The sequence below is a fragment of the Pituophis catenifer genome, unplaced genomic scaffold (assembly GCF_029215685.1).
Source record: "Pituophis catenifer annectens isolate HBS135680 unplaced genomic scaffold, rPitCat1.0.hap2 SCAF_6, whole genome shotgun sequence".
NCBI lineage: Eukaryota > Metazoa > Chordata > Lepidosauria > Squamata > Colubridae > Pituophis > Pituophis catenifer.
Window position 1 is genome coordinate 94,626,558 of NW_027256886.1, and position 23,955 is coordinate 94,650,512.

Below are 23,955 nucleotides of genomic sequence, written 5' to 3' on the forward strand. Positions count from 1 at the left end.
TCCTTTGTGGCAGCCCCTCAAATACTGGAGTACTACTATCATGTCACCCCTAATTCTTCTTTTCTCTAGACTAGCCCAGCTGTTCTTCATATGTTTTAGCCTCCAGGCCTTTGATCATCTTAGTTGCTCTTCTCTGAGCTTTTTCCAATGTCTCAACATCTTTTTTGTAGTATGGTGACCAAAACTGGTTGCAGTATTCCAGGTGTGGTCTTACTAGGGTTTTATAAAGTGGTACTAATACTTCACATGATCTTGATTCTATGTCTCTGTTTATACAACCCAGGATTCTATTAGTTTTTTTGGCTGCTGCCACACACTGCCGACTCATGCCTAAGTGATCATCCACTAGGACTCCAAGGTCCCTCTCACAGTTACTGTTTTTGAGCCAGATTTCTCCTAATCTGTACTTGTACCTTTGGTTTTTCCTGCCTGGGTGTAAAACCGTGTTTTTCTCCACATTAAAATTCATTTTGCTGGATAGGGCCCATTGTTCAAATCTGTCAAGATCTTTTTGGATCCTGAACTTACCTTCTGGGGTGTTGGCTATTCCTGCCAGTTTAGTGTCATTTGCAAATCTGATGAGTTCCCCTTCTATTCCCTCATCTAAGTCATTTATGAAGACTTACTTACACTTATACACAAGAGCAACACAATGTTTTGGCACCTATGGGGGAGGGGGAGAAAAATATGTTCCCTTACTTCTATATTTTAACTGTTTATCTAATAAAGTTCTCTTTAATGGTTATGCAAACTAGTTTAGGGAAGTCTGAAAGCTGTGGCAGACAGTTTTAGAGACTCAAGCACATCTTTTCCATTAATTTATGTACACCCATGAACCAAGCAGCACTAAAAACTTCAAAAGAAAGAAATGACAGGTGGACAGTCTCCAGAGAGTTGCTAGATGAGCAGACAAGGGCAAATTCAGCTACAGTATTTCCTTTCCTCCAACATACAGTATAAACATTTGGAAATATTGTGCTTTAAGATATAAACAATATCTCAGATGGATTGTTGGCGAGTGCCTTTCTAAAACCCCGTCCAAATGTTACAAAGGACATACACACTTCTGACTTCTTTGAAGCTCTTTAGCAAGGAAGGTCCTGCAAAACCAGGAGAACCCCTGCAAAAGATTCTCTCTTTCAGCCACAAGATCTGCACTTTAGATCTCAAAACGGATCCTGGTTATTGTACCTGCTCAAACAATAAAAGTTGCCACATCTCAAAGTACCAGAAGTACTTTTTGAATGATTCAGGAAGAACAGAGGGTTTTGAAAACAGAGTAACTAATTTTATGCATTTAATAAACAAACCCTGGAACAGTTGCAACACTATCAATCCCATAGAAAAGAAAACCTCAAATCTAATACAGTTGCAAAAAACACAAAACATTTCTACCTCTAGGTTGGCTGAAACCCAAATGTGTCTAATTTACGAAGTGGGAAATAAGCCAATTAAAACAGGGTAAGGGATTAGAAGGCAGTAAAATTCAGATTTGCTTAGCAAAGTATCTCCGTACAGAGATCCTGTCCTGTCCTGTCCTCCCCTCTCACCTCTTTCCTCTCCTCTCCTCTCCTTGCAGGGCTGTTCATTCCCAGGAAGGCAGGAACAACTGATGCAACACCACCCCCTGCAGGTTCTTCAGAGAAAATCCAGGATTCTCTAGGCAATCTAGGAGCCCAGCTCATCCTCCACAGAGAAACCCAGCATCTACTAGTTTTGCTCTCTGCAGTGCACCTCTTTGTGATGAACCAAGACATATGCATCTAGCAACAACAGGTTCATATCTTGCTTCCTGTCACACCTGAGCAAACGTGGTGTGTGGGCCCAGAAAGGTGGTCCCCAGGGACCCCAAGAAGCCACAGAAGGGTTTGAAGATGCCTATGAAAAAGCCAAGGCTGGCAACTTTTTTCAATGTGGTTGAAGCTAAGGAATATTCTCCAAGATGAAGGTACAAATAAACTCTGCTTTCATAAATTATAAAAGGCCTCGATCCAAGAGTGATAAATTCAGCAACTCTGCATTAGCAACCTTGCAATGAAGAAGAGCTGGACTAGAGAAGAGGAGGAGGAAGGGGGGAGGAGGAAGAGGAGGAAGAAGAGCTGTTGTACTTTGCTTTTTAAGGTTCTGGATAGTATCATCTGAACCTTGCTACTTGGATATACAACATTATTTAAATAGAGGGCATTCCTAGCGGATCCTGGAAGGAAAAAAATATAGACTGGACTGTCAAGAGAGCAAAGATGAAATATAAACACTGTAGCTGTTCCCCTTGGCAGCCTTGGAAGTCAACACACACACAGACACAAATGTTTTGAGTTGATGAAGTGCGAAGGGAGTACAAAGAGTTGATCCAAGGCAAATTCCAAAGTAATTCAAACACATCACCCCCTTTGGGTGATGAATCTGCTCAATCCGTGCACTGAATCAGAGCCACTTGATCACTTTTTTTTTTTCAAACTTGGCACTTTTTGAGATGCCCAGATTTTCCCATCCCTAACCTTAACCCTGGAAGGGAAATTCTGGGCCTTGAAGTCCACACATCTCACAGGTACCCAACACTGCATTAGGAGCCTTGGGGCAGAGGTCTCCAAGCTTGGCAACTTTTAAGACTTGTGGACTTCAACTCCCAGAGCTGAGAGTTGAAATTCTGGGAGTTGAAGTCCACAAGTCTTAAAAGTTGCCAAGTTTGGAAACCCCTGCCTTGGGGAATCTCTGCACAGCAGCAAACACCACAGAGTTGAGTTCACTTGTTCCACTGAATAGGATCTTGGGATGACTCACACACCGCAACTCACATAGTAATAATTTTACTATAGGATTTTGAAAAAAGCCCTTTATCATTTAATTTTTGGAAATGGACGTTTAAAGCTTGGTTTTCCCTGACCTCTATTTTTTTAAAAAAATAAAATATGGAGAAATATTCTCTTTTGCAACCATCTTCCTTCTTTCCCTTGGTTTGTTCCCTCCCCTGTTTGGAATGTTTAGGCGATAATGGCAGTTAAGACATTTTCCTAGACACATAATCCTTTTTGATATCCCAAAGATGCTTTTTCAAGGCGACTGAATCTCCTTGTTTTTCTTTGAAGACGTTTCGCTTCTTCAGCTCTGAAGAATCCATATTTCATTCTAATACCTGTTGCTTAAGGGGCTGAAATGATGGTTCCAGTGCCAACAAATGCATTTCCTATCTAACAAGAAGAATGGCCCGAGCAGTTTTTATTTTAGAAGTGGGGGTGGGGGGGGGGGGGGAGAGAGAGAGAGAAAAGAAGCCATACCTGCATCAGCTTCCTGGAGAGTTCATTAGTGAGAAATTCTTCCTCCTTTTCATAATTCACGGCCAACGTCTCCTTCTCCTTCTGCAAAGCTTGAATCTTCTTAAACAGGGTGTTACTGATGAATTCTTCTTCTTGCTCTGCTCGGGCTTGCTGGAAGAGAAAAACACAACCTCAGAACTGCTCTGGAAGGCATCCTGCAGCCTCCTCTGCTTATGCTCTGGGGCCACTCAACTAAACAAGGTCGCCAAGAGTTCTGTCCTGAAGACCCAAGCCTGGTATCTTTGCTGCAACCACCGTGAATATCACCCTGTTTGTGGAGGGTCTAAGTCAGTGATGGCGAACCTTCTAGACACCGAGTGCCCAAATTGAGCGTGCATGCCCAAACGGAAAGGTGTGTGTGCATGCGAATGTGCGCATACACAAACATGCACATCAGTGATGGGTTTCTAAATTTTTTACTACCGGTTCTGTGGGTGTGGATTGGTAGGCGTGGCTTCGTGGGCATGGCAGGGGAAGGTTTCTGCAAAATCCCCATTTCCTCCCAATCAGCTGGGACTTGGGAAGCAGAGAATAGATGGGGGCCGGTCCAGTCAGAATTATTACTACTGGTTCTCCGAACTACTCAAAATTTCCGCTACCGGTTCTCCAGAACTGGTCAGAACCTGCCTCTGATGCACATGCATGGACACGTGTGAATGTGCGCATGCGCAGACATGCATGCGGACATGCGCAGCAGAGCTGGCCAGCAGGAGGCGGGGCATCCCAACATCGGCAGCGCAGCAAAAGGCAAGACTTTTTTCTTTCGTGAGCTTCCGTTTCATCGTTTGCAGGGAAACAGAAGCTCACAAAAGAATCGCCAGAGATCTTACCTGGGGTAACGGCGCACTTGCCAGCAGAGAGGGCTCTACGTGCCAGCTCTGGCACGCGTGCCATAGGTTGCCATCACGGGTCTAGGTCTCTGCTCTAGGCTGCCACAGAGGAAAGGTAGGGATCCCGGCACCATAAATGCTCTCTTGCAGTCAAGAGTGCTTGGCTCCAGAAATGAAGCCACACCAACCACAAACCAGGATGGAAAGGATATTGGGGGGAGGGGGGGTGTTTTCTGTAATACTCCGACACAGACAGCACATTTTTTCAGCTTCAAGGAGTTTGTGGGCAGAGATCTGTTCCTGTCACTGCACTGAGCTTCCTGGGACAGGTTGCAAATACTTCTAGCCGTCACTGATGCAGACTCTCCTACTCCTCAACGGCAGATCAGACCAGTCACAGAGCCAGCCGTTTGGAACAAAGTCCAGTCTCCAGTCCCAACTGCCCACCGTGCTTGGCTTTAGTGTAAACAAGTTTATGTACCGCTGGGGGGGAGGGAGGGATGAAGAGGAGGAAAGAGCACAGCCTATGCTTGGTGAACAAGAAGCCATCGACCCATCCTGGGCAGGACGAAAACACAGGGCAACCCAACAGATTTTCTTTTCTCTTCCCAAAGCTTCCTATGCTTCTAACTCTTATAAGACCCCAGATCTCACAGTCCGGAGAATAAAATTAAAAGCAAACTTGAAAGCATGAACAAACCATGAACAAGGGAGCCAAGCCGTGGCTTCCATGCAAGCTGCTCCACCCGTGTCCAATGGAGTTTACGACTTTCCTGGACTGAAGCAAATCTTATTGGTGTAACAGTTCAACCTGCCAATCTGGTTTGCCATTCTGGTTTTGCCAGGCAATTGCAAAACCGATGAAACAAGGAGCGTATGAACACAAGGGTTACTTAACTGAGCCTAACAGTTTAGAGCCAAAGCAACCCAACTGGCTAGAAAGTCGAATATAATGTGAGAACTCTGCGCCTTCCCTGGATCTCACGAAATGCCCGTAAATGATCTCTGCGTGATGCCAGCAGTGGGAAAGAGATCAATGCCCTACAGCCTTGCCTTGAACTTGAGAAGGAAGAGCAGGCAAAAGATTAGGGCCAAGAGAAAGGGATGGAAGCCAAGTTGGCAGGGCTGGATTTACAATTCAACGGATTAATTTATGATTACCCCTCCCAAATTAATGATTACCCTGTTGAAGCACATTGAAAAGCACAGACCGCACGAGGTTTAGAAGAGCTCTGGGGTGGGGTGCATGCAAAGGTGGGGGGAGGTACATGATGGGAAAGGACAGATGATGGATGGATGGACAGACACACAAAGGTGCAGGAGAAAGTAGTACATGAAAAATCTTTAGAGAGCGCTAGAAAAGTTGGTTCCTCTGCTAAACCACTGTGACCCCTTTGCCCCAGGAAATGGTTAACTGGAGCCAAACCACAGTTGACTCTATTGTTGGGTTTTTATTTAACCGTCTCTTTGGAACTTACATCCAGGATCTCCAAGTCTGGAATATCCTGGTCTGGAAGATTTAGTTTTAGAAAAGTAGGAGAGCAATTTCAGAACTGGATTAGTGTGTGTGTGTGTGTGTGTGTGTGTGTGTGTGTGTGTAAGAGGGAGGGGGAATAGGACACTCTGCATCCCCTGCTGGAAGTAAAATCTGATTCACACAAAACCAACATTTCTCTTAAGCTCTGTAAGACATGTGCAATTCATATTATGATTTGCTGTCAACTGCAGAAAAGGTCATTCTGACATTTTCTGCAAACCATGACTTTAAAATTCTTGGCTAGCACTATATGCAGCAGTACAGAGAACAGAACTCTGTATATTTGACTGCAATTATGAATCTGCCATCTTTTATTCCTCCTTATGGCTGGAGAAGTGGCATAAATGCCATTAATCATCCATGCAGGAAAAGACACCTCAGGGGAAGCCGTGCTGGAAAGCTATCAGAGCTGCAAGGAGGCGGCACCTGACATCAAATCTAGTGCATGGATTCTAGCTACCACCGTCTGCAACTCCACAGCCCACCACAATCTCCTTGATGGTTGTTCTTGCAAATTTTCACACCTTCCAGTTTTTGCAGAAGCTGTGCTGGTGTCATAGAAGACATTTTTTATTGCAGAGACTGAATGATTTCTAAGACAGCCTTCTTTACCCAGATGGAGCAGCAGGACAATTCTGGGAGTAGAAGTCCCACATTTGGTGCATGCAATCATAGGAGGCCAATACTTATGAAATTCTGGGAGACACCGGGGAGCATCGGGCTTTTCCATCAGTGGCCTGTGGCGCCCAGGAAGCCTTACTTTAAGAAGAGAGACACTCCTACTGAGAGACAAAATGGAAAGGTTTACGAACACTGGCTGACCAGGAGAGGGGTGAGGTTAATACTGTGAGGCCCAGCGGTGAATCCTGCAAGAGAAGAAAGGCTGGTGGGAAGACATGGTATCAAGGAAATTGGGAGGAGGCTCCAAGTCCTCTCCCAAAACTAGGCAAAGAAATTTGAGCTGAGAAGGAGGTGGAGAACCTTAAATCCTGGACCAAAGAACAAGACCGCAAAGGATGTTTACCGCGAATCTCTCCTTTCCAAAACGCAGCCCCAGACCTCAAAGACGCAGAAGAAACCTGAGACTCTGGCTCAGTGAGTTTACCAATGGTGGTGTTGTGGTCCGCTGGAGGCCTGCAGAGCTGGCAGCAGAGTCGGACAGTGAGGAGGTTGGGGAGGAACATGGGCCAGTCCTGGAGTCGGGGGAAGGCTCGGACGAGGGCTCTGCGTTGGAGGCAGAGAGGGGGCCAGGGCCATCTGTGAGTTATGTGCTGCCTCCAGAATCTGACATCAGCGAAACAGAAGAACAGTGTGAGCCTGTTCCAAATGTGTGCATGTGCAGAGCTGCCAGAAGGCAAGAACAATTAAGGAAAAAAAGGGCAACTCGGGAGTAAGGCTTAGAGATGATTGGCCCCTCCTATAAGACATAAAAGCTTTGCAGGAAGCAATTAGTTCATATAGTCAATTCAAGCTCTGAGAAGTCCGTTTGACTCTATGCTCCGTTTGGCCTTGCAAAACTAATTGGCAATTAGGTCTCTGGCAGTGTTTCAAGGGAGATAAAGGTGGGTGCTTATCAACATTATCCTGAAAGACTGTGTCAATTCGAGCAGATATCTGTCGGAATCTTCACAGACTGTTTGTGAATTATTATGGGCTGTGAATGACCATAATTCACATCCGTCTCAATAAAAGAGGTTTTTTGGGACTAAGATTGTGATTTATGCTTTCTCAGGAAGCTTAGGTCAGAACAGGTAGAGATGGAAAGATGGTGCAGAAAAAGACTGGACTGCCAGAGGGGGTTGATCCCCCTCCTTCTTGCCTGGATTAGGAGTAGGTAAGGCAATCTTTGTAGGGATGCGGTGGCTCAGTGGCTAAGACGCTGATCTTGTCGATCGGAAGGTCGGCAGTTCAGTGGTTCGAATCCCTAGTGCCGCGTAACAGGGTGAGCTCCCATTACTTGTCCCAGCTTCTGCCAACCTAGCAGTTCGAAAGCACATAAAAATGCAAGTAGAAAAATAGGGACCACCTTTGGTGGGAAGTGTTCCGTGCGCCTTTGGCATTGAGTCATGACCGGCCACATGACCACGGAGACGTCTTCGGACAGCGCTGGCTCTTCGGCTTTCAAACGGAGATGAGCACCACTCCCTAGAATCGGGAATAACTAGCACATATGCGCGAGGGGAACTTTTACCTTTACCTTAAGGCAACCTTTGATCCAGCGATCTCTCGAGGGCAAAAGGCAGCACAGCCGAAGCCCGAGAATCTCCCTCAGGCACACCCCCAGGAGCAGCAGAGACCATCGTCCCCAGGCAACTCCTTGCCAACAGCTCTCGAGGAAGCTGAAAGGGCTCCAGGGCATCGCTTCAAGGACTGGTCCCAGGTGGGCCCGAGGCCCTGAACTGAGTTCACTTAATGAGCCCTGGCAGCGGTGAAAATCTTCAGCGGGGAGCCTCTCCCCAAAGCAACAGGCCGTGAAAGGGGAGGTCATAAAGCTGAGGCAAAAAGGCTTACAAAGAAGAAACAAGAAAGATTTGCCAAAACTTTTCAAGCAGGGAAACCAACAGGGCTAAAATGAAGGGAAAGGAAAAGGAGGAGGAATATTCTACAGGACCATGACGGAGACTTCAATGCGCTACGATGGAGTGGCTGTTCCAAGCTGAGCTCCAACCTCCTCCTCTCCTCAAAAGCCAGGCAACCTCCAGCTCAGGGGTCTCCAACCTTGGCAACTTTAAGACTTGTGGACTTCAATTCCCAGAGTTCCTCAGCCAGCTTTGCTTTGAACTCTGGGAGTTGAAGTCCACAAGTCTTAAAGTTGCCAAGGTTGGAGATCCCTGCTCCAGATGATTCTGAGCAGGATCTGAGATCCTGAAAGGTCCTCTATCTCCCTCTGGAAAGACTCCTCTGCCTAGCCAAAAGGTCCAGACATTGCAGAGTTTAGGCTGAGCATATGGGTCTTTAAAAAAAAAACCAAAAACAAACCAACAAACCACAGCCTGAAGCTGTAATACTTGCTTTCGTATTGAGAAGGCATAATAAGATCAAGGGGAAGGGAGGATTATTTTGTGTTTACAGAGCTGGAATGGATCTCCAGAGGCTTAAACTTTCATTAGTCTCGGAGTTCATCAGGCATTTTGCGAGAGCTCTGTGGGGAAATTCAACCTTTGCACTAGTTTCTCTCTCTCCGAGAGACCGACACAGCCACAAAGGCAGGAACCCAGAGGGTAAAAAAATGGGCAAAGGAGCTGTTGGCTTCCGGGAGGTCCTCCCGATTTCCTCCTGAAAGGGCATTATGGGGGCAGTTCCAATCCACCCACTAGATTTGGTGTGCGAAGACAAGGCATCAAGGAAACTGGGGGGGGGGGACACTTCCAAATCTACGCAAAGGAATTTCAGCTTGATGATCCTGAGAAGGAAATGAGGCATAGAAAGAGAGAAATGGAATTAAACGACTTGCTGGCTGGCAACCCCTTGGTCTCCATCTTAACTTCCTCGTTTCTTTAAACGTCTGGAATTGGAAGTTAATTATGACTACAGATGCTGAGATTAACCTCAGGATATGTTCCTGATATTAGAATTACAGATGAGCCTTCCAACTGTTCTTTCCATCACAAACGTTAAAGGAAGATACTGCATTTGCATCTTTATTGCACGAAGGTTCTGTTACTTGAATTCCAAATTCTATTTTGAAAAGTACATAAAGCCCCACTAAAAGGTACCCGCCTCCACAGAGTATCCTGCCTTTAATTTGCAACAGATTTGGCTTTTCAAATCTTTTTGACCCAAAACGTTTCCACATATAGAAACCAAGCTCCAGCATTAGGCTATCAATGAATCGCATTGCTCCCAGAAAGAACTGGGTTTAGCTGGGGCTTTTTTGGGACAGAAGAAGCAGCCAGAGTCATCAATAAGATGCGAAAAGTAAGTCAAAAGGATTAAAGTGGTTTCAATGACAAATGAATCTGTATTTTCATGCAAATTAAAATGTATTCCTGAAATAGAACAAATTTCATTTGACTTTTAGAAGGAATAAAATATACACAGCCACAGCCTTCACACCTATCAGCGCTAGAGAGTGAAAATTCACAAGCAGCATCTTGGGTTCCCCTGGACGAATGGAAGGATGGCAAAGTATTCAAGAACTTCTCCTCAAGAGCTTTTTAGAAAGGCCACCTTTTCCTACAAAGCCAGAGGAACTTTAAAAAAAAGTTAAAGCTTTAGAACAGGGGTCTCCAACCTTGGCAACTTTAAACCTGGAGGACTTCAACTCCCAGAATTCCCCAGCCAGCTTTGCTTTGCTTTGCTGGCTGGGGCATTCTGGGAGTTGAAGTCCTCCAGGCTTAAAGTTGCCAAGGTTGGAGACCCCTGGGCGTTTAGTTTCCCCAACATGTAATCATTTAACTTCAAAGATGGAGTGAGAAACAAGAGTGGTCAGAACACTAAGAACAAGTTGGCAAGTCATTTTTCCCAGAGGCTGTCGTAACTTAAAATCGTTGTTAAATGGTTATAAGTCAAGAACTAATTCTACTTTTTCCTCCAGCTCTCCACTCCGCTTCTCCTTTGCAGGATAAAGTGGGGTGGGAAGCCCTCAGTTCCCAAAGACATGTTGGGCTCACCTTGGTGGTGGAAGACCTTTGGCGCAATGCTCAAGGCCAGGTAGACTCCCTACCAGGTGAGTATGTTGGTAAATTAAGAAGGCTGTTATTTCACAAGTTGTTTTCTTGCAGTCTCTCACAGAAAGCAACTGGAAAAACAGAATGTGGTGGAAGACAACAGTGCTGGTGTCAAAAGGCTGGCAGGAAGTAAGTCTTATTCCTGGCAACTTGAAAAAGCTTACCTGCCACAATATTTAGCATTTCTGCCCTATAAACTGCAGAGTTCAGTTGTTGGTGGCTTTTTTATAGCACACGTGGAGGAGAGACAACAAAAAAGGCAAGTCAAATTTCCAGTGTCCTCAACTGTTCTATCAAATCCCTTGCTCCTTTCCATTATGGCCTTCTTCCTGAAATTTCCTTTTGATTTTCTCTTATGAGGGGAATGTACAATTATTAAAACAATGTAAATGCCATGCGCTGTGCGTTAGGAAGAACCCGCAGGATGAATTGGATGGAGTAAAAAGAAAAAAAAAAGAGGAAAAAAAAGAGCAGCAGCTGCTTAAGCCCCAACAGGCTTTGGGCTGCAGCCCCTCTAAGCCTCCTACCCCGCAAAGCCCCCCAAGTTATGGGAGCTGCATTTGAAAGGAGGCCTATTCCTTCTCTAAGGGAAGGCGCCACTCTCTTCCTGCAAGGAAGCAGAAGACGACCAAAGGATTCTGGATGAGCTGGTAGCAACTGCTCAACTGGCAGCAGTCTTTAATGCAACTAAGCAGCCCAGAGCAGGAGTCTCCATCCTTGGCAACGTTAAGACCTGTGGACTTCAACTCCCAGAGTCCACAAGTCTTAACATTGCCAAGGTTGGAGACCTCTGGCCCAGAGAACCTCCAGACTCTGGCCTAAGTCCCCTTATATCTCTTCTGAACTATGTTTGACTTCTGATGAGCCCTGAGATCTCTTGAAGTCTCCTTTCCAAGAGCAGGGAAAGGACCTACAGGACAAGGCAGTCCTGGGATCACCTCAAGTCAGCCAAGTTCAGGCCCAGGTCCATATGCACATGCCAGGAGGCAGCCCTTAGTATGGAAAGGGGGCAAAAGAATGGACTATTTTATTAACCAAGAGTAGGATGAACCCCTTTGTACCCCATCTCTCTTCTACCAAGAGCTAACACAGAAAAGAAACTCTACTGCACACAGGCTCCATTTTCATCCAATTGCAATAAGCTTCCAGGACCAATGAAGGAACCTGGACTTCTCTGCTCCTAGTTCAGCTCCACATTGACTCAGGGGGACCAAGAAGAGGGAGAGACCCAGAGGCCCCCAGGGAGAGAGGGCTGAGGGAGGGCTACCCTTCTCCCGTCAAGCACCTTCATCAACAAGTACCTCAGGCACCCCTTAGCACTGTGCCTCAACAAGAATGAGAAACTCCAATAAGCTTTCATCCTTGTGTTGAAATGCTTAGCCATGGCCTGCTGATCAACTACCATCAGAGATGACACAAGAGCCATCTGGATCAGGCACCTAGTAGGGCAATGCTTGGGAAAACACTCTTTTGCTGAATTAAGAAAATCTGTCCAGTGGTCTCCCTGGGTAGAGCCAGAGTACAGAGGAAACACTGAGAAGAGCATTAGGATACCTCCAACTCAAAGTATTTTTGGAGGAGGCAGTTACACCTCGATGTAACTCCTCTGTTCAGCCTGCAGCCGGATTCCAGATAATTGTGCCACATTTCTGAATCAAAAGCAATTACTTCCGATTTCCACTCAGAAAGGGCTTACTCCAAATAATCTCAGCCTTTGGAGAAAAGCTCCTCTGGCAACCAATCCTCTTAGGTAGCAAAGTGGTTTGTTTGAGGGCCTTCAACTGAAGGCTGTCCCCATTTTTCTTTCTTTTTCAGAAGAAGAAAGGCATCTGCTCTCAGAAACTGGCCGATTTCAACAGATGTTCACCCCTCCGACGATACAGACCATACACTCTGCTCCATTTTGATTTTAGGATCGAAACAGATTGCCTTCATTTGCAGGTATCATAATCTTTCCCCAATTTTTTTTTTTTTTAAAATAGGGCTGCAGAAACCAACCAAGAAATTCAAGGATCTTAGAACCTCTCAGGAAGTGAAGGATTGGTGGCAGCAAAGAACTCCCTCCCCAGGTTCTCTTTTGGGAAACAGATGTATTGTGTTAGGTGAGGGTAGTTCTCCAGTTTCCAAATTGGTCCACTATTCCTCCAAGACAGAACTATCTTATAAACATTATTGTTCTAACCTTTTATTAATGCTAATTCAATTCTCTTCATTTTAAATTCATCAGGAGAAATGCCTGAAATAGATAGATAGATAGATAGATAGATAGATAGATAGATAGATAAAGATAGACAAATATATAGTCTATATATACTCCTATTTTTATTTAAAACATGAACTGGAATTTTTACCACCGAAAAAAGAGGAAGCACTGTGACAATAGCAAGCGTCCAAGACTTATGTCAACATCTTTGTATTGTGCCAGTGGCTATGGTCTGTCCATCTGCTTCAAGTGATTCTATCAACACCTCTCCGTGTTTCACTGGATTTTTCAAAATCCAAACAGGTGTTGTAACCAAGATGTTAAATAAGTTAAATGCTCATTTTACAAAGATATTCACCAATGTAAAAGGAGGGATGCCAACAGGTTGCTAGCTAGAGGACTGCTGTACTATGTCCATGTGTTTCCTCATCTTTCCATCATATCTGACAATTCACCTATGCTCCTGAAATTCTGAACATACAGAAGTCTTTAGGCCGAGTTCTGACCATGTAAGATGACATTACTAAGAGATGATTTCAGGGAGGCAGCATAATGTAAGCCTGTGTGAGTGTGTGCACCCGCAACGCTCCTTTTTAAGCATCTTCTCAAAATTCTTTATCTTCATTTCCATGGATTTTGTTCACTCTCTTTTTCTGATTTTCCCTTGTTACAAGGAATGGCAGCTCCTTGTCAATTGCTGGGGTATGTTGATTATATGGCAATGGATTAAGAAAATGCTCAAAGTGAATTCTGGAGAAAAACAACATTTGATTACATTGTTTCATGTTTTTTCTTTCTTTTCCTTCTACAGTCCTCAATCTGAAGTGCAGAAGATAAATTGGGGTGATTATGATGTCTTCTTTTTTAAATTATTAAAGGGAAAATAGGACCTTCTTCTTAGCTATCCAGAAGACTGATGTAATACTACTCTTCATTTCATCTTCCTGCAGATTATCCTTCAAAATCTAATTGATTATTATTACTTTGAGACTCAAAAGTATATTTTTAGCGACGGTGTTAACATTTGAATGTTTTAAATGACTAAGCTGTCAATTTTTAAACTGAAAATTATGGCAAGGACCAACATCTTTCACACAAGAATCATTCAAACCATTATCACATCTTTTGTGTATGTGCTTTGCTTCTTCTGATGCTGAACATTGCTTAACATTCATGACTCATGACTATGAAGGGCAATCTTTGAATATTTAAGGCTGGATGGCTGGATGATCAGGGCCACATCTTGCAACACAGAGTTCATCAACAAACGGAGCAAACAAACTTGCAAATTATAGTTCTGTAATATTAGAATGACTCTCATGAACTTACACGCAGATTGAGAGTTATTAAATTTACAGCATAAGTATGCATGTTCTATAGTACCATAAAAGGAAGCAGTAATTTGTGGAGAAATACCATAACTTGCAAGGTGTCCGTAAGAATTTATTTGTGCTGACTTTAGAGCACTGCATTTGTAAGTGAACAAGTCCATCATGATAAAGAAAGGAGTTATATTATTTTTAATATGTAAATTTTAACCAGCTAGCATTCTGACTGCTACTCTAAATTTGTGGTGATTAATAATATACATTATTATTTTTATGGCTTGAATTCTGCTGTTATAAACTGATTTTTAATGGGATAACTTTGAAAGCCAGATAGTTAATACTAATGTAATGAATAAAACAGTGTGATTATTAACTTTCTATTGTACACTTGGTATGTCTCATTAGAGGTTCCCTAAATAAATACAAATTATTAGAAGAAACTTACAGTTTTATAAACTAAAAGATCTTCTCCTGGTCTACTTCAGCATTTTTACAAGGTTTTTCATTGCAACTCATTTGCATGTAATTGTGCATTCACATGATTAAAACTTTCTTTAGTGTCAAGGTGAAAGTGCCCGTCAGATTACTTCTGATTAGAAATGCCATATTACATTAATTTCTGATTTCCTGAAGAGGAGATGGAAAGAAATCTCAATAACTCTGAGCTGGATGGTGGACACTATAATTCAGTAGATACATCAAATGCTTACTACTTTGGACCCCCGGAATGGATCCAATCTTCAGAAGCCAAAGCCACTCAAACATTAGGACCATGAAGGACACATCCAATGAGATCCTTCAGCATGTCCATTTCTAACACCAGAAGACATTTAAAAGTCGCAGGGGAGTTCCACATCCAACTCAACTCTCCACTCAACTCCTCTTACACAGCTTAGTCCAGAAATGGGCTTGCTGGGTTATTCTCAGCCTTTCGGAGAGCAGGAAATAACATTGCTGTTGTATCACCGCCGGTTACAGACAGACAGACAGAGACACACACACTTTGGAAAGTCAAAGTGATTTTGCAGGTCACTGCAGCATTTCAAGCAAGAATAGAAAGCAGACCAAATGACCTCCCAGCAGACAGGCAAATAAATAAGCGTGCACCTCGATTTCTTGTCGGTTACATCTTGAAACCTAACTCAGGAGGAGGCATGCATTCCTGTCCTAAGAGAGAGGTTTTTTAAAAATTATTACTCCTAATTAGGTGAGGGGAGGAGCCCTTATCCACATTCAAGAATTCGAATCCGAGTAAGGGTATGGCTAGCTGATGAGAGCTAAATAGCCTGAAATAGATCTATACTAGTCTCCCTTTATTTCTTTATCAGCAAATATAAGTTATATATATATATCCCATCGCCCGGTTCACGCCCATAGAGAGGGCCTGCTCAGGGTGCCATCAGCTAGACAGTGTCTGGCTGGCGGCCCCCAGGGGTAGAGCCTTCTCTGTGGGTGCGCCCACCCTCTGGAATCAACTCCCCTCGGAGCTCCGATTAGCGCCTGACCTTCGCAGCTTCCGCCGTGAATTAAAAACTTGGCTTTTCAAATCCCTCGACCTGGACTGATGGGGTTTTAAGAGTTAAATTTTAATTTTTTTATATTTTATTTTGTATGGTGGCTTGTGTTTTTATTACTGTGAGCCGCCCTGAGTCCACTGGGAGACAGGGCGGCATATAAACCGAATAAAATAAAAATAAATAAAAAAATAAATATATTTATTTATTCCTAGTTGTCTCCCAAGGTGACTTCCTCCCTGCCAACACACACACACACACACACACACACACACACACACACACACACACACACAACACGCCTTACACACCATCCAGAAGCCTCAGCCAAGGAAAGATCTGGCCTAAATGGAAGGAAACCCCAGAAACCCCCACAAAAAAAAAAAAAAATAAGACAAGGCAGACAGACAGACAGACAGACAGCACTGCCTGCCCAGCCCAGAAAAGCAGCGCCATCCATCCATCCATCCATCCTGAGGCGGCTTTGGCCTTCCAAGACTCCCAGAATTGGCTCGCAGCTGCTGAGGGGGGCCGGGGGGGGTGGCGGCGATCCCTGGCTGGGAAGAGGCCGGGCTGGGCGAGGGAGTAAACGGGGAGGCTGGGCAGCTGCAGCCCCGGGGAATCCTGGCCGGTGCCTTCGCCCCGGTTGCCTGAGCCGGGTGGGCGGGTGGGAGTCAGAGGCGGCCTCCTTCCCACCTGAGGGAGGGGCGCCTTCGGAGAGCGGGGGGGGGGAGGGGCGGGCATGCAGAGAAGGGGGGCGGGGCGCCTGAAGGGGGCGGGCCCCGCCTGGAGCCCTGGCCGAGCCGCAGGGGGAGGGTCTCCCCTCAGGGCAGGGGGGCTTCTGCGGAGGGCAGGGCGGGTGGGGGGGGGGGCAGAAAGCGCCGCGCCCACTGCTTCTCTCCCCCCCCCCCAACTGGGCCTGCCTGCCTGCCTGCCTGCCTGGGCGGCTGCGGGGAGTCGCGGGCGGGGCACTCACGATGGTGACGCTGGCCTTGCGCAGGTCCCGGTTCTCCTCCTGCAGCGCTTTGCACTTGAGCTTGTAGGTCTCCAGCTCGATCTTCAGCACCTTGTTCTCCTGCTGCAGCGAGGCCAGCCGGTTGGTCAGCTCCTCCAGGCGGAACGGCGAGATCACGATGCCCGCCGCCTTCCCGGGGCCCGACCCCGACCCCGGAGCCCCCGCGCCCGGCCCCGAAGAGCAGGCCGCCGCCGCCGCCGCCCCCGGAGCCCCCGCCGCCACCACCACGCCGCCGCCGCCGCCGCCGCCGTCCGTGTCGCTCTCGCTGGCGCTGTCGGCCATGCCGGCCCGAGGGAGGGAGGGAGGGAGGGAGGCCGAGCCAGGCGTCCTTCTCGCTCCTGCCGCCGCCGCCGCTGCTCCGCCTGCCGCCCCTGCGCGGCCCCGCCCCGCCGCGCCGCCTTCCGCCTCGCGCGCGCCCGCCCGCCCAAGAGGAGCGCCGCCGACGCCTCCCGCCGCGCCCACAGCGGCCCCTCCGGCGCCCTCCGGCACTGCAGCCTCCAAAGGAGTCCCTTTCTCCGCCCTTGCCCTCTTTTAGAATCGTAGAATAAACAAGGTTGGAAAGGGACCTGGGAGGGAGCTGAAATGTAGTGATTTATTTTATTTTATTTTTATATGCCGCCCTTCTCCGGAGACTCAGGGCGGCTTACAGTGCGTTAAGCAATAGCCTTCATACTTTTGTATATTTATACAAAGTCAGCTTATTGACCCCACAAACTGGGTCCTTATGATATGCTACCATCGTGTGTGGAGATGCTACAATCGTGGGTGGAGATGCTATCATCGTGATCTATTACCAGCATGACAAGCGTGCTGCTGTTTATTATCTACTGCTGTTTTTGTATGGTAAGAAGATTTTTGTATCACTGGACTGATTTGACTGGCAAAGACTTGGATTGTTTAAAGACTATGAGATTGCTTTTCACTATTGTTGTAGAATGATGGGACCAAACAACATTCCTGGGTCAGCCAGAGACAGTTTTTATTGCGCAAGGTTCAGAGGCAGATTGGTTCTTGCTATCTGAACAAAGGAAAGAGATCTATTACCCCTGTTTTATACTTTTCCAAGACAAAGGATTTTGCTAGCACAGCAGTTTTCCATATATGGTTAACATACATCCGTTACATGATAATTGACATTTCCTAATTACTAAATTCCTGCCCTAATTTATAGTACATGAGATAATTTTAGCTAAACATCCTCCTTAGTTCTGTATCCGCTGATGCGTAGATTTATGGCTTCCTTTGATAATAAGTAACTTCTTGTTCCATATTCTTGACAACTAGGTTCTTACATTCTTGACAACTAGGTTCTTCAGAAGATATATATATATATATATATATATATATCCCAGGATGTAATTTAGCTGACTTAGTGTAATCTTCCAAACAAGTATTGTTCTTCCCAACCAGCACATTTCTTTCTTACAATAATGTGAATAAGGAGGGCCCTTCAGTGTTCATATAGCTGATCCTGCATCATTCACATTACTATAAAGTAAAAACTTTGATAAACCAGTTTGTATGTATTTTATTCGTTGCTCTCAGCACCATTTCCCTGTGCTCTACACTCTGCTGGTTGGTTCAATATCCTTAACATCTTCTAGTCCAACCAGTGGTGGGATTCAAATTTTTTGACTACTGGTTCTGTAGGCGTGGCTTGGTAGGCGTGGTGTGGCTTGGTGGGCATAGCAGGGGAAGGATACTGTGAAATCTCCATTCCCTTCCCAATCCAGGGGAAGGTTACTGCAAAATCCCCATTTCCTCCCAATCAGCTGGGACTTGGGAGGCAGAGAATAGATGGGGGCGGGGCCAGTCAGAATTTTTACTACCGGTTTTCCGAACTATTCAAAATTTCCACTACCGGTTCTCCAGAACTGGTCAGAACCTGCTGAAACCCACCTCTGAGTCCAACCCTCTGCTTGAGCACAAGATCATTATGGAATGACAGAATAATAGAGTAGGATAGGACCTTAGAAGTCATGTAGTCCAACCAGGGGTGAAATCCAAAATTTTTTATTACCTGTTCTCTGGGCATGGCTTGGTGGGCATGGTGTGGCTTGGTGGGCGTGGCAGGGGAAGGATACTGCAAATCCCCATTCCCTCCCCACTCCTGGGGGAAGGATATTGCAAAATCTCCATTCCCACCCCACTCTGGGGCCAGTCAGAGGTGGAATTTGCTGGTTCTCCGAACTGCTCAAAATTTCTGCTACCGGTTCTCCAGAACCTGTCAGAACCTGCTGGATTTCACCCCTGAGGCCAAGTCTCTGCTCCAGGGGGAGAATGTTACAGAATCACAGTCAAAAGGGACCTTGGAGGCCATTCAGCCCAGAGGTGGGTTTCAGCAGGTTCTGACCAGTTCTGGAAAACCGGTAGCGGAAATTTTGAGTAGTTCGGAGAACCGGTAGTAAAAATTCTGACTGGTCCCACCCCCATCTAGTCTGTGCCTCCCAAGTCCCAGCTGATCAGGCGGAAATGGGGATTTTGCAGTAATCTTCCCCTGGAGTGGGGAGGGAATGGAGATTTTACAGTATCTTTCCCACCAAGCCATGCCCACCAAGCCATGCCACGCCCACCAAGCCACACCCACAGAACCGGTAGTAAAAAAATTTGAATTCCACCACTGATCCAGTCCAATCCCCTGCTCAACCAGCACAGCCTTAACAGAAATAACCTAAAATCTGGCTTTCCTGGGGCAACAGCTGGCGGGGGGGGCAATACTCTGGGGCTGGTGGGTAATTCAGGCTCTGGGTATTCGTCTTTCTAGCCTTCCAGTGGCAGAGAGCCTCATTTGTTGACCGGGACTGCCGGTACCAAGAGCCAGCCTTGTTCTCCTTACTTCCTAAGGCAGATCTCACCATTCAAGGTCACAGCCTTTCGCATCAGACAAGCTGGAGCATCCCAAAGTCCCCTTGGGGGCCGGCAGCAGCGGGGAGTCTGTGGGGAGACCTTCTGGATCTGCTGGACACATCCCCCTCCTTGACCCAGGCAACCTCCTGGGCTACAGCTTACCTTGTGGTCTCATAGAGAGCGGAATTTTAATTCAAAAACAGAGTTTAAGTGTGGTGTAAGGCAGCCTTTCTCGACCTGATGCTGTGACCCTCAGTTCCCAATATTTCTAACTAATAGACCTGGAGACCATAAAAAAAAATACATGGGTTGTATGAGCTGGAAAGGAATAAGCTACAGATCTTTATCCATCTTGTCCACTAGGTACAGGGGTCTCCAACCTTGGGAACTTTACGATTTGTGGACTTCAACTCCCAGAATTCAAGTCCACAAGTCATAAAGTTGCCAAGGTTGGAGACCCTTGGACTAGGATGTCGTCGTGCTTGGATACATCCTTGACAAATTCACCCTGGCTTCTGAGATCATCTGTATTCCAAAGTGCTCACAGATAGGGTGCCTCCTCCTCCTCATTTTTAGATACTGAGACTACCTTTCTTCTTCTCTAATCTGGCACCTCTGGAGTTTCTTAAGATTATAGTCTGCACTTCTTCCAGCTACTTCGAACACCCTGAGAGGCATTTCAGATCATGGGAACATAATTTATTTATGTTCAGTGGCTAAGGTTCTTAGGATACCTCCTTTATTCCCCCAGAAGTTGGGTTCCCTTCTCTTCCTCAGGCATCTTAACCATGGCTCTCTCCCTCTTCTGATAGAAGGGAGGCATGAAGCAGCCCTTCCCCCATCTAACTTTTTATTTATTTGTTTGTCAAGCATATATAAGATAACAGGTAAAAGTATAAACATAATTTGAATACATGAAAAGAGTAAGAGTAAAAAGGAATATTAGGACAGGGACGGTAGGCACGCTTGTGCATTTATGCATGCCCCTTACAGACCTCTTAGGAATGGGGTGAGGTCAACAGTACACAGTCTAAGATTAAAGTTTGGGGGTTTGGGGAAGAAACCACAGAGTCAGGTAGTGCATTCCAGGCATTGACCACTGAAGTCATATTTTCTGCAATTGAATTTGGAGCGGTTTACCTTGAGTTTGTATCTATTATTTGCTCGTGTATTGTTGTGGTTGAAGCTGAAGTAGTCATTGGTAGGAAATTGTGGCAGATAATTTTATGTACTACATTTAGGTCAGACCGAAGTCAGAATTGTTCTAAGTTATCTAAGCCTAAAATTTGAAGTCTGGGGGCATAAGGTATTTTATTGCTGGTAGAGGAATGGAGGACTCTTCTCGTAAAATATCTCTGGACTCTCTCAATTGTATTTATGTCTGATATGCAGTGCGGGTTCCAGACAGATAAGCTGTATTCGAGAATTAGTCTAGCAAATGTTTTGTATGCTCTAGTTAATAGTACAATATTTACCAGAGAAGCTACGCAAGATTAGGTTTACAACTCTTAATGCCTTTTTGGCAATGTTGTTACCGTGGGCTTTGGTGCTTAGATCTTTAGAAATGAGTACTTCCCTGTGGAAGAGACCCTCTTCCATCCCAGGCCTTCCTCGCCAGCTCATCTTTTAAGTTTCCTGATACAGGTTCCCACTATGGATGGGTAAGGCCTTTTCATCTCCCTTTTGCTTTTTTAGTGTGTCCATGAGGTCTCTGTTCATCTCTTAAGCTTTCCTCATTTCATTACACTCATTTCTGCCTGCATTTTCAAGGCCTGGAACATTGCTCATTTAACATGTTTGTTAAAATCTAGCTTCCTGTAGTCCGAAGTACATAAACTGCTTCTTCAAATTCTCCTCGCTGAGGTAGCTTGGAGGCCAGTGTGACATGGTTATATTGACATCTTCAGACTGTCAATCTGAGAGCTGGGATTAATCCAGAATCGCTGACCCCCTTGTTTCTTCTCCCATCTTCTGGGAGGAAAAACCCCATTGTTTGCAAGAAATTTTTTTTTTCTTCAAGTCCCATTTATTCCTATTGGGATATTGTCTTTCTCCTTGAAACCATCCTGTCTCCCTCGCTCCTGAACAGATGCTCTACCCTCCTCAGAGATTGTGTCCTGCTGGCCTTCATGAAGATCTGTTATCTTCTCTGATGAGTCTTTAAGAAGAAAACATTGGCCTCTGGACTTTCACTTTCTCTTTCAGCAAGGAGAGAAGTTTGCATTTGTATGATTAGCTTGCCTTTCTGGTTAAGACAAGCACAGCACACCTAGTAAATCATTAGGGTTTCCTTGTGCCTGTCTTTTCAACAGGATATGAGACTAATTTGCTGCTTTACACTCCCCTATTCTTACTAATTTTCCTAATCTCCACTCTTCCAGTTGCCTCTCCTTCTTCTAAAGCAGGGCTCTGCAAACTTGGGAACTTGTAAGACTTGTGGACTTTAACTCCCAGAATTCCCCAGCCAGCCATGCTTGCTGGGGAATTCTGGGAGTTGAAGTCCACAAATCTTAAAGTTCCCAAGTTTGGAGACCCCTGTTCTAAAGAGTACTGCTGCTAAATGAGCTTCTCCTTAAAGAATATTGTCTCCCCATTTGCTGATTACGTGATCAGTGAGTCAGCTTGAGTTGTCAGCCTCCCCCCCAACTCCCCAGTAACTGTTCAACAAAGAGATGAATGTGCCACTCCACAGAATCTGTCAGTTAATTCTCCCCAAATTTAATAGATCATTTTCACTAATCATCAGCTTGCAAAATTCTTCATTCCTCTCTCTGGCTCAAAGAGCTTATCTCATTCACTCACCCCAGTCTATGTTTGTTTGATGAATGCACATTTTCAATAGCTTCAAGATAGAAATTAAACAGTGGTCCCCTATATATTGATATTTGTATCAGACATGGAGAACCCCTGGATTTTAAAAAAGCTGGACAGTATTTATTAATAATCATTTTAGACCTTTTTTCAGAGCAGAAAATTATCCCTGGTCATTGGCCATAATGGAGTTGTGATGGCGCAGTGGTTAGAATACAGTATTGCAGGCTAATTCTGCTGACTGCCAGGAGTTCAATCCTGACCGGCTCAAGGTTGACTCAGCCTTCCATCCTTCCAAAGTCAGTAAAATGAAGATCCAGAGTGTTGGTGGCAATGTGCTGACTCTGTAAACTGCTTAGAGAGGGCTGTAAAGCACTGTGGATGGATGGATGGATGGATGGATGGATGGATGGGGGGAAGGAAGGAAGGGAGGGAGGAAGGGAGGAAGGAAGGAAGGAAGGGCAAATCAGAATGGAAGAAATAGTAATGTTAAATTACCCAGCTGTTGATCTGGTGTTCACCTAAAGAAATCTGATGAGAGTCTGAAAGTCCTTGGGCATTACACAAATAACACAAGAGGTGTAAATCCAGGGTCTTCCAGAAAACTTCTCAAAAGAACAATAGTTTGCAAAAGGATTAAGAAAACATTATAATTTCAATCCATCCTCTCCTTACTGAAATAGTAGTTTTGACATTGATAAGCAGTACAATTTATACATCAACCAACCATTGTCTTGTTGAAAGAATGGAAAAGTCTCAAGAGGCTCCCAAAACAATCCTTACAGTCCCTTCAGTGGTCTACGTGGCAGTCAGCTCGGTGACTGAATTTTCTTTAAAATAGGTAGCGTTCCCACTGATTATTAAATGATACAATTGTTGGCAATCTTACCATTCCCTGAAACAGAAAGTTACTACTTTCATTTCATTTGTAATTCCAGAATTATATTTGTTCTCCATCTGTGATTCAGTCACCCTTCCGCTGTGCATCAGTAAAACAAACTCCAGACCCTCTTAATGGTTCACTGATCACTTGAAGTACAGAAATGTCTGTGCTTGTGAGGAAGGCCTAGGATCAGTGGTGGAATTCAATTTTTTTACTACTGGTTCTGTGGGCATGGTTTGGTGGGCGTGGCAGGGGAAGGATACTGCAAAATCCCCATTCCCTTCCCACTCCTGGGGGAAGGATATTGCAAAATCGCCATTCCCACCCCACTCTGGGGCCAGCCAGAGGTGGCATTTGCCGGTTCTCCGAACTACTCAAAATTTCCGCTACCGGTTCTCCAGAACCTGCTGGATTTCACCCCTGCCTAGGATCCCGGATCCGGAAGCACTTGGCTCAGGAGGGAGATGAGATGGGAGGGAGGGTGGGTGGGTGGGAGGAGAAACTCAGGGTCCTTGGCTCTGAAAATTGAGCATTCCCATCCCTTCCAAGCCCCCCCCCCCAAAGATCTGAAATGAAAGATCTCAGAGGCAACCATCAGCAGGCGTGAAAAGGAAGAGAAACAAGAGCTTCTGGGAAAGAAAAGGAGAATTTGGAGTGGGGGAATCTACTTTTGATAAAAGGCAGACCTGGATGAAAGGTGAAATACAGAAGGCAGAAGAAGAGGAACAAAGAGAGTAGATGCTGAAGGCACAGGTGGGATCCCAGAAAGGCAAGACAAGAAGCAATGGATGGAAACTAATCAAGGAGAGAAACAACCTTAGAACTAAGGAGAAAAATCCTAACATTGAGAACAATCAACCAGTGGAACAAATTGCCTTTGAAACTTACTGAAACTGTTTCTGAGGAGGGGTGGAGTAATTCACAATCCTGAGGGGGCGAAAGGGGAAGGCAAAGCTTGCTCAGGGGATTAACACCAGGCACAAAGCATTCTGACTGCCATGTC

General features: G+C 45.4%; 1 protein-coding gene across 1 annotated transcript in view; it reads right to left on the bottom strand.

Moving 5' to 3' along the window:
* The window catches only part of CCDC6 (coiled-coil domain containing 6), a 33,199-nt gene extending 16,506 nt beyond the window's left edge, over positions 1-16,693 (bottom strand). The window contains exons 1-2 of the mRNA XM_070945178.1: positions 16,373-16,693; positions 3,276-3,425 (exon numbers count right to left, since the gene is read on the bottom strand). Of these exons, the coding sequence (XP_070801279.1) occupies positions 3,276-3,425; positions 16,373-16,693 (471 nt within the window). The remainder of the gene's footprint in view (positions 1-3,275; positions 3,426-16,372) is intronic.
* Positions 16,694-23,955: the final 7,262 nt, after the last annotated feature.